The following is a 16,133-nucleotide window of genomic DNA, read 5'->3' as shown; positions in this document are numbered from 1 at the left end:
ATGCGACAAGCTCAATTCAGGTCGAGTTCCTTCACGACAAAGAATCACATATTCACGCTCAGTTTAGATGATTAAACCTAGCTCTGAGGCCATGTTAGAATCCATTTCTGTTTGTATAATTTTCAGTAGGAGTTGATGATCTTAGCTCTTACAGAATTGCAGTAAGAAAATGGAAGAAGAAGAACAAGGAATGTTTAAGAGAATAATTTTTGTTTCATTGGATTCTACTCAGCACACAAAATGTGTGAGATTTTTGTTTTTGTTAGGAGGAGAGGGAAACACTCTTTCTCTTACATCGTTACAAACAACTCTAGCTATTCAAAATTAACTTATTGTGTAAGATTCTTGTCAAAATGATTACACATGTGATGAGCTATGACTCATTGTAATCTAATCTAATCTATATAAAGACATGGACTATGGTCCAATGGCTCATATTAATCCAACCCAATTGAACAAACACATTTACATTTCAACAATTTTGTATACATATTCTACTGCTAAATATAGTGTCTTAGCTAGCATGGAGATGCAGTAGATGAATCACAATATATATATATATATATATATATGTCTGTGTGTGTGTGTGTGTGTGTGTGTGTGTATGTAGTATCTATCATTGGTCTATAACTAGGTGTGGAGCTACAGTGGTGCACAGAGGGGCGGTCGCCCCTTCCTTCGCCGAAAATCAAGCCCATAAGTAATGGTTCCACCCCTTTGGTTCCATTGGAAAACCTGCAATTCCATGAAGCCTGTGAGGGAGATGTTGCTGCTATGCAACGATGACCCTTGTTTTTTCTTTCAAAATACCCAGGCTAAAACGACATCATTTTGGACTCGGGTTAAAAAAATCAAATTAAATGATACAGTGCGATTCATTTCCAAGGCAATCTCTCTCTCTCTCTCTCTCTCTCTCTCCCCATCTCCCTCCCCCCTCTCTTACATACAGAGAGTAAATGTAGGCTTATTGTCTGTTGTTTTGATGCTACACGGAGGTGTAGTCCGTGTACAAGGCGATGAGTTCTGGCACATGTCTAAATTTTTGAGATTGTGCACCAATTAGGGGTGGGTTCAAAAAACCGAAAAAAATCGAACCAACATTGAACTGAAACCGAAAAACGAAAAATAAAAAAAACTTGAACCAAAAAAGGAAAAATTGAACTGAACTGAATCCCTTTACACTTTATGAATGTCTGCCTATGATGTTTCTTTTGTGAAACTTTGTTGCCAAGTTTGAAACTAAGCATAGGGCTTTTCAAGGAGCATATTTGTTTCAATTAGGGAGGATATTCCATTGGTTATACAGAAAAGTTTTGGAAAGCTTTGGAACTTGGAAGAGCTTCTCTATTTGTTTGCTTTTTGAATGGATATAGTGATCATTTTTTTCTTTTTGCAATTGAGGTTATTGATAGAATAGGGTTGGTTTATATAATCTGTATATGTACAACTACCTTCCCATTTTTCCCCCTTCCCCATTTTCTTATTATTAGTCTACCAATGCAAGTCATTTTTCTAAATTCCATATTAAAAAAAAGATCAAGTTTATAAAATAAAAAAGACTGAAACTGTACCCAAGCTGAACCGAACAATACCGAACCGAAAAAAAAACCTAATCGAAAGAAAATCGAACCGAACCAAACCGAAACTTTGGTTCGGTTTCGATTGTGGTAGAAAACGAAACCGAATGAAACTGAACCCACCCCTAGCGCCAATGGTAGGTGCCTCCTAAATTCCCAATCCAACTTAATCAAATTTGAATTGGGTTTCATGTTAGCTGAAAAAATTCGAATTCGGTTGGTCTTGGAACCAATTGTTCATGATTGTGAAATTGAAGCATCGATGAGAGATCAAATGTTTTTTTAGGAATTTAGGATTTGTTGCACTTAGCATCCCTAATGAGGGGCTCTATATGAAGCTAGAAAAATGGTGGATATAGCCCAATTTAGAGCTCCGAGGAATCTTTGGGTCTCTAAAACAGAATCTCTCCCAATAAGGGGCTATATATCTTTCGGGCTCGATACGTGGTATATATTTTATTTATGTAGTAATTTGATTACGCGGTAAATTTATTTTTATCTTAACTTTTTTTAACTTAATTTTTTGACGTGTTATGTTAAATTTTAATTTATGAACTTTTCAACCTAAACAAAAAAAATCAAATTCTGACAAAGTAGATTTCATCACTTATGCACTGTTGTAGGCTCTCTTATTTTAATCTTATCCGTTGGTTTGTTTCTATGAAATCAAACAAGATAAGATTTTATTTCATAACAACTATTGGATTTGATTATCTTATCTCAAATCTCATCCGTTGGTTTATTTCTCTAATTGACACATTCTCCAAAATTAAACAAGATTTTCACTTTATAACAACCATTGGATTGGATTATCTTATAACAATTTAGTTATGTTATTTGTTTATATTTTCAGTTTAGGTCTCTAAACTACCAATGTTAAATTTCATCACTTTTTTATGAATTTTTCAATATAGAAAATTAAACACATAGCACATCATTTTTTTTCCTAATCAATCACACAAAAAATAGTCGTTTGTATATATGTTCTTAATCAAACAAACGGTTGACAATAACTCCTTAAAATCCTAAAAGGTTGAAAAATAAACCCGTAAAATCATGTTTTGGAATTAAAAATGGGGCTCACCCATTTCTAAACTAAAATAAAAAAAAACCCAAGATTAGGCCCTCAATTTGGTGTGTGTCCCCTTACTTTTTGGGGCTAGATGTAACTTAACTTTTTGCTATCTAAGGATTGAAGTTGGTAGCCCATGTGGTGGATATAGCCTAATTTTCCGGCTCATTGAGGATGAAATTTTTCATTAGAACTACAAATGTGGTAAGCTCAAGGAGGATAAAGCTCCCATTGCAGATTCTCTTACGGGTGTGTTTCACTGATTTTCGACATAATGCATGCAAGGGTAGAGCTTTCCAATGGGAAAGGAAGTTTGATACTACAGAGCGTCGACCGCTGTAGGCTTGATTTTGTGGCATTAGAAGGTCCAAAGTTAGTTCTTCCACAGAACACATAGTGGCATGCCTTTGCAGCTTTTGGTTAGTTTTCTATTATTGGGAAAGAGTTTGAATGGTTAAATTATTTGAGGTTGGAGAAGAGTTTGATCTAGTATTGTAGTTTGTTTGTAACTTAGAATGTTTGCCCACCAACTGTTTGTGTTTATGCATGTGAGAAGGTGTGGTGGGACTGAAAGGAATATTGTTTTGAAGAATTCCAAAGCCTAACAAACAAGTTTTTGATTGCAAGGGTTGTACTTAAGAAATCGTGTTTTATAAAACGATCACAAATTTTGAATTAAAATTTTAGAATAGAATACCAAATGAGCCCTAGATTTCTTGCTTACGATTTGTGTAGTTTTAGCAACATAAATACTTTGATTGCCAATCACAAGATGTTTTACTGTATAATGATTGGAGATAGAATTGGTTAGCTAGGTACTTATGTGTTGTTTAGAGGAATGTGAGTGCTTTGTTGGTCACACGATGCCGATACTTTCATGGTAACGAAGCAATTTGGGTATCTTTATTTGATTTTTGAAAATTAAGCTAAAGAGCTCGTAATGAAACAAGTTGGTGCCTTTTACTCTTATAAATTTCGCCTCTTCCCCTGACAAGCCATTGTCTATAAGAGACATATTAAAAGAAAATAGCAGCACACGTTTGTTTCAATTCCAAAATATATACTTTTACATACTCAATCCAATATTATCTATTGATCAGTTAATTTGCACAAATGAATTTTAGCAATTAAACTAATTTTAATTTTGATTCTTAACAAATGTTTTTTGGTACAACAATACCTTAATTTAAAAAAAAAATTGAGAGATTTGAATCAAGTCACTGAACAACCCAATGTAATACATAAATATCAAACTCGCCGTCCATGCAAGTCAAATATAAGAATCAAGATCTTTAAGTTATAAGTAGGAAAGGTAGACGTAATACTATTTTCTATTATATTTCGACAAAAAAATTGACATAAAGATTTAGAAAATTCGGTTAAATAATTTCAAGTTTTAGAATACGTTAAAAGGGAATTTTATTTGTTTAAAATAGGGTTCAAGTCCTCGTCCTATTCAACAGGATTCCTAACTTGTACGGTAACCATCTTACATGGTTCACATAAGTTGCAATTGGTGCCTGAAAATTGAGATAAGGTCTGCGTGGATGAAGATTGCTGTAAAGAAAACAACAACATTGTTAAGACGTGGATACCAAGAAAAGTAAAAATAAAATACAAAAAAAAGAAAACTGACGGTTCTTGCTGTACATCGTAAAATAATCCGTAGATATAAAATCAGAGCAAAATAAAAAATAAAAATTCGGATGGATATAAATGCGAAGAAGATAACAATCCATGCCGCTTGAAGAAGTTTGGAGAGGAGGAGAGTCGTGTGGGTGATGGCGTCATTAAGTGTTAATAGTGCTTTATTAAGCATCGAAAATAAACGCTACTTGTGTTATTGTCCAAGGAGGGAGTGGAGGAGGAGCAGCAGCAGCAGCTCCAGACGATATTCAGTTACGCCAATAATAAGGTGCTCAGCAGATATTGATAGTGTGGCTATTCAGAAATTGGGTATCAAAGTCGACAGGAATCCTCCCGAGTCCAGGCTCACCCAACTCGGCGTCAGAAATTGGCCCAAGTATATCCTATTTTCTCTGTCTCTACACACACACACACACACTCCCTCTCTCCCTCTCTCTCTCTCTCACTCTCTCTCTCTGTGGTGTCGCATCCGAAGAAAGTAAACCTTAAACTTCCTTCCATGCTCCACACACACACACACACTCCCTCTCTCCCTCTCTCTCTCTCACTCTCTCTCTCTGTGGTGTCGCATCCGAACAAAGTAAACCTTAAACTTCCTTCCATGCTATATATGTTTATTCATTTCTGATTATAGGAGAGGCAATTTATTTGGGCATTTGCAATTGGTGTAGTTGTGTTCACAATTTCAAGACGTACGGCTAAAGGATGAAAAGTAACTGGACAACTCTAATGGCTTGTTTAATTTGCTGTAATTAAAATGAGATGAATTGACTTAATGAGAAATTGAAATGATGAGGAATTAGAATGACGAAGAATTTGAGTTCATATAAATTGTTTACTAGTTCACTTGATTTGAAATGAAAATGAATATAATTACTAAAATGTTCTTGTTTTTTTTTCTTGTTTTATTTCATCCTATATTTATATTTAATAACATTTTAATTAGTTTTTTATTTGTTTATTTCATGCCCTTATACCAAAAAAAATAAATTTGTATACAAATTTATTGAATTACCAATATTAAATATTAATTACACTTTAATAATGGCCTTTTTCAAACACATTTGAGTAGAACGCTCCTCTCTTCTCTGCAAGTCTGCGTACATTTTCTTCTCTGGCCCTCACCTCCATCTTCCCCACACATACTACCCCATAGACACGATCTCTTCTATGGTAGAAGAGGTGGAAAGTATTTCATGGATTTTTGGGTTTTTTGAGTGATTGTTTCCTCGGATTTGTGGGTTTGGGTCTGAATTTGAATTGTTTATTTTCTAGGTTGGGTGATTAATTTTTGAATCCGGTTTGTGGGAGATGTGGCTGGGGTTCTTGAGTTGGTGGGTTGGGAAGTGAAGCATGGCTCCACATGAAGGTGGAAAGTGAGGCAGAGACGCATGAAGGCAGGGTGCGCAAGGAGCGTTGGGCTTGTTGGGTTGAGTGGCAGACTAGAAATTTCTGAAATAACAGAAGGGCACAATAGGTAGAAAAATTGCAATCTTGAGTCCCCTCACTCTTTCATCCATTTAAGGAGTCAAATTCCTCCAATTTGGGATCACTTAGTACTACGGTATAGTGGTATTCTTCTTTATTTATAAGTAAGAGGTCTTAGGTTCAATTCTTGCCAAAAACGAATTTGAACCACTTTATTGGAGAGTTGGATTCCTCCAATTTGGGGAGTTGGACTCCTTATTTTGTGTGGGGCCCATCCCTATTTTGATTCTTCTAAAGTTAGTAAATACTTCACTACTCCGCAATTAAAATTCAATTTCTTATTTTAATTCTGATTACGGGTGTATAAAAAGTTATAATTTTTATTTGGGGTATTTGAAATCTGTTCATTTTTTGTTTTAATTCAAAGATCATCATTATCAAAACTCATTCAAATTAGAAATCATTTATTCATTTACGTTTTTGTTATCATTGCACATAACTCAAAAGCCACCGGCGCTAGTGCTGGAAAATGTATTTGGCCAGCCACCGTCAATGGTTGTTTAGTGTAATCATTGGACCCTGATGATATATAGTGGACTACATCTAATAAAAACTACTCTTATTTGTTTCTTATGATTTTATTTGTTTAGCATTTGTGTTTTCTTGCTTAGAGGTTTATATATACTTGAATGCGAAATATACATGTTATAACACTTCTGCCCGACACTTTCAATTATATATGGTGGCGTTTTAACAGGTGGGGTTGCCCTCCAAGCAAGTTTCCATGGACATACAGTGACAAAGAGACTTGCTATCTGCTACAAGGCAAAGTGAAGGTTACCCCTGATGGATCCAATGAGTCGGTTGAGATTGGTGCTGGTGATTTGGTGGAATTTCCAAAGGGAATGAGCTGCACTTGGGATGTATCAGTGGCTGTAGACAAGCACTATAACTTCAGCTAGATAGATTTATAGCCATTGGCCCCCACTTTAATTGTGATAATTAAATCTATGGAACATATAAACAGGGGTAACCTTTGCTAGTCAATAAAGTTTACTATGAACTATAAATAGATGTTTACTATGAACTATGTAAACCTTTGCTAGTCAATAAAGTTCCTGATGACGTAGTCTGTGTGCATGTTATATTTGCATGGGCGATGCCTCGGGTAGACACGTTAAAAAACCTAGTCGAGAACACTGCCTGCCATGGCTAGCCCATTCTCCCTTCTCTCTATCCTATGCCTGACAGATCACAATCAATCGTGATCAACATGTTGTAGATGAAGAGAAATCTCTCCCGACGACGCGGGGACTTCTTCATGTTGAATTATAAGCTGTGATTTGATTAGCGTTAATAGTAGTTATGTTTGAGCAAAGATTTCTCTGGAGAAGGCTCCTTGGACTTCAGCACAGCTCCCCAAGGGATTGGCACTTTGGATGTATATGTTTGGTAGTCGGGCTCTTGCTTGTTGATGTACTACAAGAATAGGACAAAGTTAGTTCTGAAAAGTGCCTTTTGAAGGAAATTTTGTGAAAAATATGTTCATTTGAGCAACATCTATGGCATGCAAGTAACAATTAAAGGCGGAATCATGCTTGTATACACTCAAAACAAAACATTACCCATGAAATTCAAAGCCTAGTAGAAAGGTGAACCAAGACTCAACTCAAGAACAAAGTGAGTTGAGAGATTTTATACCTTTGTTGATTCCTCTTTGCATAAGCAAAGGCTAATCACCCAAGGAGAGGGCCTTCATTCCTTGCTTCTTAGATCCATGGATTTCTTGGATGAGGATGATTGAAAGGATTCTCCAAGTTCCCAAAGTTGAGAACCTCTAATTTTCCACACCAAGGATGGACTTGAAGAAGAGATAAGTGACCTTGGAGGAGGAAAGATTGCTAGCTAATCTCCTCCAAGGGGCCGGCCTCCTAGAGAGAAAGGGAGATACATGTTCTCTCCAATTTTCTCCAAAAGAAAACCCTAAGGATGAAATGTCTATAAAGTTGCATTTATACCACCACACAATGGAGTGGCAAACTTGCAATTAAGCCAAGTTCACTACCCCTTTCTATATGGCCGGCCATTAAGGGTTCATTAGGCTTTCATGCCCTTTGTGTTTTCAAGTTGTCATACAACTTGAGTTAATGGGCTTGACATTCAAATCCCATTGGGCCTTGCGGCCCAAAACTAACCCAATGTCTTTAACGAGCTTTATTCGTTTGATTAATTAACATATTAATTAATCCTTGCCATAAATAATTAAGCCATTTAATTATCCTTACTCATCTCCATTGTTTCTTCAATCTCTACCTTACACGGTGTACGATCTATTAGGTTCCTTTTAGCGAGGCAGTGGGCGATTAGAACTCTTTCAAATCGATTGTGAATTGAAACTTACTTTCAATTCTCCCTTTAGTGATTATACACGTTTAGGGCTTCCACAAACCATGAGTGACACCTAGCAGTATGTCATGGTTACCCAAGCTAATCAGAAGAGGTGGAGAACCTATTCAGTTTAGGATTACAATGCAATACGGTATTTCTCTAATACAATACTCTTGACCACATTGTTTGGTTTGATAGTTTAATCATGTCTACTATCCAATGTGATTCATTTACTTATATGATTACCTTGAATGTGATTGGGAACGACTTCCTAAATCTCATTCATACTCTGGCCAGAGATTCTTAATCATATCATAGAGTATTCTCCCTCAAACGGTTTGAAGGTTAGAGATCCCTTGTTGCGCATTCACTTGCCTCCATGGCTAAGTGGCTTAACCCCAACTATGTCATGGACACCCTCGGATGGAGTGACTTTGACATAGTCAAAGATCAAGGACCTAACCACAAGACAACTATGATGCCTCAGGTCAAATGACTACTTTGCATTATCCCAACCATGAGTTCTCATGTGACATGAGTATGAGAACTCTTCGTTGATCGTGTTCAGTGGACTCATTCGCTATTGAGCACCTACATGCTTGTCTTGGTGTCAATCACACCAATGACTCGAGACCAGTCACTTTCCCTAAGAGAAGACACAGCATGTATTGATCTTAACGGACTGTCAATGCCCAATTGGCAATCCTATGATCAGGAACGTATAGGATATGTATACGAAAGAGAATGGTCTCATGAATCTAACTTGTTTAAATTACATTCTCCTAATTACATATCCTTGGACTTATCGTTTAAGCATATAACATTTATATGAGACGGCTTAAAAAAATAATCGTTGCCCTTGATATTAAACTAGATTAGTTTAACATGTGAAATGTCCGTAAAGTATCACCATATGATTGGTTTTAGGGCACATTTCCAACAATCTCCCACTTGCACTAGAGCCAATCAGCTTGGTCATCAATGATGATCCCTCTTCTGTAGTCATTTCCAAAATGGCTGAGTAGTAGGCCTAGACAATGGATATCTATATGTTATCCATAGAAGCAACCTTGAGAATAACGACGTCACCATTATACATGATTCTTAATCATGTGGTTTAGTCTCTCATTTGAGTTCGGATCTTGATGAGACCTTGATTCTCTGGCTTGAGCTATCGCCCCATTAGTGTCGTAGTGTTGGTACACTAGAGACACTTTCTGGTTGGAACCGAATAGAGAGTTCATAAATGAACTTTCTCATCCAAACAACATTGTTGTAAGCTTCTTTATGGCAATATATTTTGCATGCAAAATGGAACACACTAAAGTCATTACTTTTAATGTTTCCATCCAAATATCTCTTTAGTCATAATAAAGAGATATCTAATTATCTCTTCATTCATAATGAAGAAACATCCAATGTTTGCTTGTGACTCATAATCTAATACATTTACGCTTCCATTACGTTACTCTAATTCTTCCTCATTCTTGAGGAATCCATCCTTTATTATTTCTCAAATACTTAAGGATTCACTTGACACTTGCCATGGTTCTGATCCTGGGCTTGCATTGATATCGTCTTGTACCGATCTTGGTACAACTCATATCAACGTTTTTCATACAATATGAAATACATAAATCACTCTTTTGTGTATACATAAAGTATTCTATTTATGCATTATTTCTTTGGGAGTCAAAGGATACGTTCCCTTTGAGAAGAGCAACCTCCTAGTCTCACTAGAGTTGTTCTTCTGATTGAAGTTTATCATCATATGAGAAACTTCCTAGCATCTTTTGTCTATTATTAGGGATTGATATAATCCAATTATATCTTGAAATCTATCATTGTAGATTTCCATCCCATGTATATAGACTATGTCTCCTATATCCATTCTATCTTTATAGAATGTTTAAAGTCATAACTTTAACGAAGAAGTATTCTTTTCATTTCCAAAATTAATATATCATATATATGTTAAATTTTTAGGAACATGATTAACTCCCACGAATCTTTTGTAAACTTAGTAAACAAAAGATTCATTTACATCTTTATGAGAAATCAATTGATTTGATCTTTCTCTCATAAGACGCTTATAGCTCCCACTAGCTTGCTAAGATCCATGATGGATGGATCTCTACAACTTACATGTCTTGTGATTCATAGTTTTAGACATATATTATCAAGACTATCTTAATAATTGAAGGAATTATTTTGAAAAACATGTTCATTTGAGCAACATCATATAGCATGCAATTAACAATTAAAGGCGGAATCATGCTTACATGCACTCAAATACAAAACATTTACCCATGAAATTCAAAGCCTAGTAGATTGGTGAACCAATAATCAACTCAAAAACAAAGTGAGTTGAAATTAATTTACCTTTGTAGATTCCTCTTTGCATAAGCAAAGGCTAATCACCCAAAGAGATAGGGGCCTTCATTCCTTGCTTCTTAGATCCATGGATTTGGATGGAAGAATAGGTTCTCCAAGTTCCCAAAATTGAGAACCTCTAATTCTCGACACCAAGGTTCGATTGTAGAAGAAATGAGTGACCTTGGAGTAGTAGGATTGCTAGATGTACCCTCCAAGGTGTTGGCCTATTTAGAGAGAAAATAGAGAGACAATTCTCACCAATTTTCCCCCAAAATAAACCCTTAATATTTCCTTAATGAATTTTAGTTATAAAGTCATTTATATAGTCACTTCTTTAAGTGACCTAAACAACCAAAACCCTAATTCATTTCATCATGGCTGGCCATTTAGGGATGTTTGGGCTTTTGGGCTTTAATGAATCTTTATTCATTAAATTGTCATACAACTTAAGTTAATGGGCTTGACGTTCGAAGCCCATTGGGCCTTAAGGTCCAAAACTATCCCGAAGTCTTTAACGAACTTTTTTCGTTTGATTAATCAACATATTAATTAATCCTTGCCATAAATAAATGATTAAACCATTTAATCATTCTTACTCATCTCCGTTTAATCTCCAATCTCCACCTTACACGGTGTGCGATCCTTTAGGTTCCTTTTAGCGAGGTAGTGGGCGATTAAAACCATTTTACATCGATTGTGAATTGAAACTATTTTCAATTCTCCCTTTAGTGATTACACACGTTTAGGGCTTCCACAAACCATGGTTGACGCCTAGCAGCATGTCATGGTTACCCAAGCTAATCAGAAGAGGTTAGAGAACCTATTCAGTTCGGGATTACAAATGCAATACGGTCTTTCTCTAATCTAATACTCTTGACCACATTGTTTGGTTTGATAGTTTATTTTCTCATGTCTACTATCCAATGTGTGTCTTGTGCTTATATGATTACCATGAATGTGATTCGGAACGCATTCCCTAATCTCATTCATACTCTGATCAGAGATTTAAATCATATCATAGAGTATTCTCCCTCAAACGGTTTGAAGGTTAGAGATCCCTTGTTGCGCATTCACTTGTCTCCATAGCTAAGTCACTTGACCCCAACGATGCCGTGGACACCCTCCTGATGGAGTGACTTTGACATAATCAAAGATCAAGGTCTTAACCACAAGACAACTATGATGCCTCAGGTCAAAGGACTACTTTGCATTATCCCAACCATGAGTTCTCATGTGACATGGAATATGAGAACCCTTCGTTGATCGCGTTCAGTGAACTCATTCTCTATTGAGCACCTACCGTACTTGTCTTGATGTCACACACACCAATGACTCGAGACTAATCACTCTCCCTGAGAGAAGACATAGTACGTACTGATCTTGACGGACTGTCAACGCCCAATTGGCAATCCTATGATCAGGAACGTTTAGGATGTGTCTACGAAAGAATGGTCTCATGAATCTAACTTCATTAGATTACATTCTCCCAATCACATATTCCTTGGACTTTATCGTTTAAGCATATAACATTTATATGAGACGGCTCAAACAATAATTTATGCCCTTTATATGTAAAACTAGATTAGTTTAACATGTGAAATGTCCGTAAAGTATCATCACATGGTTGGCTTTAGGGCACATTTCCAACAATCTCCCACTTGCACTAGAGCCAATCAGCTTGGTCATCTTGATGATACCTCTTCTGTAGTCATTTCATAAATGGCTGAATAGTAGGCCTAGACAGTGGACATCTATATGTGTTATCCATAGAAGCAACCTTGAGAATAACGACGTCACCATTATACATGATTCTCAATCATGTGGTTCAGTCTCTCATTTGTGTTCGGATCTTGATGAGACCTTGATTCCCAGGCTTAAGCTATCGCCCCATTAGTGTCATACACTTTCTGGTTGGAACCGAATAGAGAGTTCATAAATGACTTTCCCATCCAAACAACATTGTTGTAAACTTCTATATGGCAATATATCTTGCATTCATAATGGAACACACTAAAGTCATTACTTTAATGTTTCCATCCAAATATCTCTTTAGTCATAATAAATAGATATCTGTTTATCTCTTCATTCATAATGAAGAAACATACAATGAAGGATTAGATTCATAATCTAATACATTTACGCTTCTATTACGTCACTTTGATTCTTCCTCGATCTTTGAGGAATTTATCCTTTAGTATTTCTTAAATACTTAAGGACTCACTTGACAGATGCCATGGTTCTGATCCTGGGCTTGCACTGATATCATCTTGTACCGTTCTAGGTACAACTCATATCAATGTTTTTCATACAATATGAAATACATAAATCACCTTTCTGCATATGCATAAAGGACTCAATTTACGCATTATTTCTTTGGGAGTCAAAGGGTACATTCCCTATGAGAAGGGCAACTTGCTAGTCTCACTAGAATCGTCCTTCTTATTGAAGTTTATCATCATATGAGAAACTTCCTAGCATCCATTGTCTATTATTAGGGATTGATATAATCCAATTATATCATGAAATATATCATTATAGATTTCCATCCCATGTACATAGACTATATCTCCCATATACATTCTATCTTCATATAATGTATTAAAGTCTTAACTTTAACGAAGAAGTATTCTTTTCATTTCCAAAAATTAATATATCATATATATTTAAATTTTTAGGAACATGATTAACTCCCACTAATCTTTTGTAAAACAAGTAAACAAAAGATTCATTTACATCTTTATGAGAAATCAAACGATTTGATCCTTTTCTCATAAAATGCAAATGGCTCCCACTAACTTGCTAAGATCCATGATGGATGGATCTCTACAACTTATATGTCTTGTGATTTATGGTTTTAGACATATATTATCAAGACTATCTTAATAATGGTTTCGGAAACCCATATTATGTCCAAACATTGAATCACCATTTAGTTGTAGCTAGCAATTTTCGAATTAATTGAAACCAAGACTATCTCAAAGATAGTTTCTTCAAAGTCAACCAATCTCTTTGATTGTAGTCACCTTAAGCTACCAATTAGCTATGAAGGTTTCATTATTTCGAGTCAAATGGTACTTTACCATTTCCTTGAGTATATATCGTATATGCACTCAATGTAGTCATAAGGATTTTCATTCTTATTTCTTTCGAATTAAGAGGTGCAACTCTATGACATAGTTATAAAGTTCAAAACCATTCAACTGAGACGGTTTATAAATCCTTATCGACTACCTTGGAGCTTGTGGTATAGGAACTAGGTTGTTATATTTGTTGATTACTTTCTTGTCTCTCAAAGAACCCATTCTTTGAGTTCTATCTCTCGTTCATTTGCTTTTAGGCAAATCACATTGTAGAATTACAATGAACTACCCAACAAAACAACATTTGTTAGTTGGTTTATAGAAGCGATATCCAAAAGTTATTTTAAGGATATCCTACAAGATTGTTATTAAACAAATATTGCTTATTAGCACACAACCCCAAATCTTAACATGCTTAAGATTTGTCTTTCTTTCCAACTACATCTTATGGAGTCATGAAAATATTGGAAGATCTTCTCATTGACAATCATATTGTTTTAGAAGTATATATCCTATATATGGGTAATAGATAACATCTAACGAACTAAATCTTATTCAAGTTCGTTCTTCTCCTAATGGAGAAATACATTATCTTATGATGCTATTTTCCTTGATATCTTTCAAGGAAACTCATCTAAAGTGTTACCTTTCCTTGGATCAAATCTAAGGAGGTAAATACTTTAGACGTCTTACTCATCAACTTACATTTCTTGAATTCTTTGAAACATTTTGCAAAGTATTCGGACTTGTGTTTATTCAAAATAAACTATAGTCCAACCGAGAGTGATCTTCGGTGAATGTTATCCAACATGAGTAGTATTATGTTTGTGGACATGTGCCACTAACATTTAAGTGAATTAACCTCAACAACTTTGTGATTCTTTCTTCTTTCCAAAAGAATAAAGATTCGAACATTTCGCCTCTATACAATTTTAACAAGAAGGTATTGGATCCGGATCTAACGATCCAAAGCGTCCATCTATGACCAACTCGTAATTTATGTTTTAGAGGTATCACAACTTTAGTTGCGATTAGTCACTACCTTGCAACCTTTTGGGTTTTAAGCATCATTATTTTCTAAACAGTTAACACTACCATATTATCTCTACTATAGAGATAATTAATTAGATTACCATAATCTAATCATTGATTAATAAAGAACATTGTTTTGTCAAACAAAACATTTATCCATTTCACATAGTGACGGAATTTAGTTCCTTAAAATTGGAATATAAAGACAATCTATGTTTTTCCAATTTCTTTGGTAGTTCATATGAGGAAGTAAGTACCATCTGCTTTCGCAGAGATCTACATTTGATTCACGCTTCGAATGTGAAGTACTTTCTCTTCTCTCATTAATCTTCTACTTCTTATTAGCCACACTTTTACAACGATTGTAAAACATAGTTACTAATACGGAATCATGCATTCAAGTAGAAGAACCAACTGTTTTGAACTATTCAAGAACAATTTACAACACCTTCGAAAGGTGTGTCCTTGACACTTGCAAGACATTTCTTGCAAATACCCCTTCCAATGTCCATCCTTTCATAAAGAAAGTTTGTTCCCTTGGAGTTATTTATCTTCTTTATTTGACTTTCACCTTTGACTACATTAGTCATGGTCCCTAAACTCCCACTATCTCTCTTGAAACCTTTTTCAATTGTGTTATACACATCAAACAATTTTGGAGAGTATGTGGTTATTTTTCACTATATAGTTTACAATAAACTTAGTGAATGATTAGGATAGGGAAACAAAGGTGAAGTCCTTGCCTAGTTTCCGTCTCGTTAAGTGGTTTATCACTTCAACACTCAATGATTCAAAATCATCATAAGTCCATGTTGATGGACTATTTTTGTCAACCAACCATTATGTTCTAAACATAATTACAAACTTTAAAGAGTTGTACAAGGCAACTCTTATTTCTTCACACAACAAATTGTAAGTGAAGAATCATGGCACATAAAGTGTCCATGCCTTTGTGCTTTCTTCTCAATTTCCTTGTTCATGTAACAAAGAAACAAGCACTAAGTGTTTGCATTGACTAAGGGTTGTTCAAAGCAACTCCTATTTCTTCATACAACAATTTGTAATTGAAGAATTATGACATTAAAAGTGTTGTCCTCTTTATGATAGACCTTTTCTAACATATTCTTCTAATGATACATTATCAATAGGAAGATTGTGAGGATGAGACTACTTTGGTACTTTTACAAGCCATTAAAGACAATCTATGGTTTTGTAGTACCAAGTCCGTAAACTAAACGTTCGGCTTTTATTTGTCAAGTGTTGGATAGCGTTTGCAAATATATTGGTAAACAAATACATAACGAATATAAATTGATTGATTTTATGCCATTTGATTCGGGTCTTTAAATCAAATAGCACCACCCACTATTTTTGGCAAATTCCATATCCCTCATTGGAATTCGAGAGTTTTGGATGAAACTCCTAGTAGGTTATGGGAGGCTCACTATTACCAAGCCCACCTCAGAATTATATCATGTTGGCTAGCATTAATAATAATGAGAGAGTACGCTTACTCATTTGCAACTAATGCAA

General features: G+C 35.3%; 1 protein-coding gene across 1 annotated transcript; it reads left to right on the top strand.

The window, feature by feature from the left end:
- Nucleotides 1-4,304: 4,304 nt before the first annotated feature.
- Nucleotides 4,305-6,853, top strand: LOC126622192 (uncharacterized). Its single transcript, XM_050290870.1, has 2 exons — nt 4,305-4,672; nt 6,482-6,853. Exons 1-2 carry the CDS (start codon nt 4,431-4,433, stop codon nt 6,684-6,686), a joined length of 447 nt encoding a protein of 148 aa, XP_050146827.1. The 5' UTR covers nt 4,305-4,430; the 3' UTR covers nt 6,687-6,853.
- The last annotated feature ends 9,280 nt before the right edge of the window (nt 6,854-16,133 follow it).

This window comes from Malus sylvestris, chromosome 5 (genome assembly GCF_916048215.2).
Source record: "Malus sylvestris chromosome 5, drMalSylv7.2, whole genome shotgun sequence".
NCBI lineage: Eukaryota > Viridiplantae > Streptophyta > Magnoliopsida > Rosales > Rosaceae > Malus > Malus sylvestris.
The sequence above is the reverse complement of the archived record's forward strand: the minus strand, read 5'-3'. Positions and strand labels throughout refer to the sequence as shown.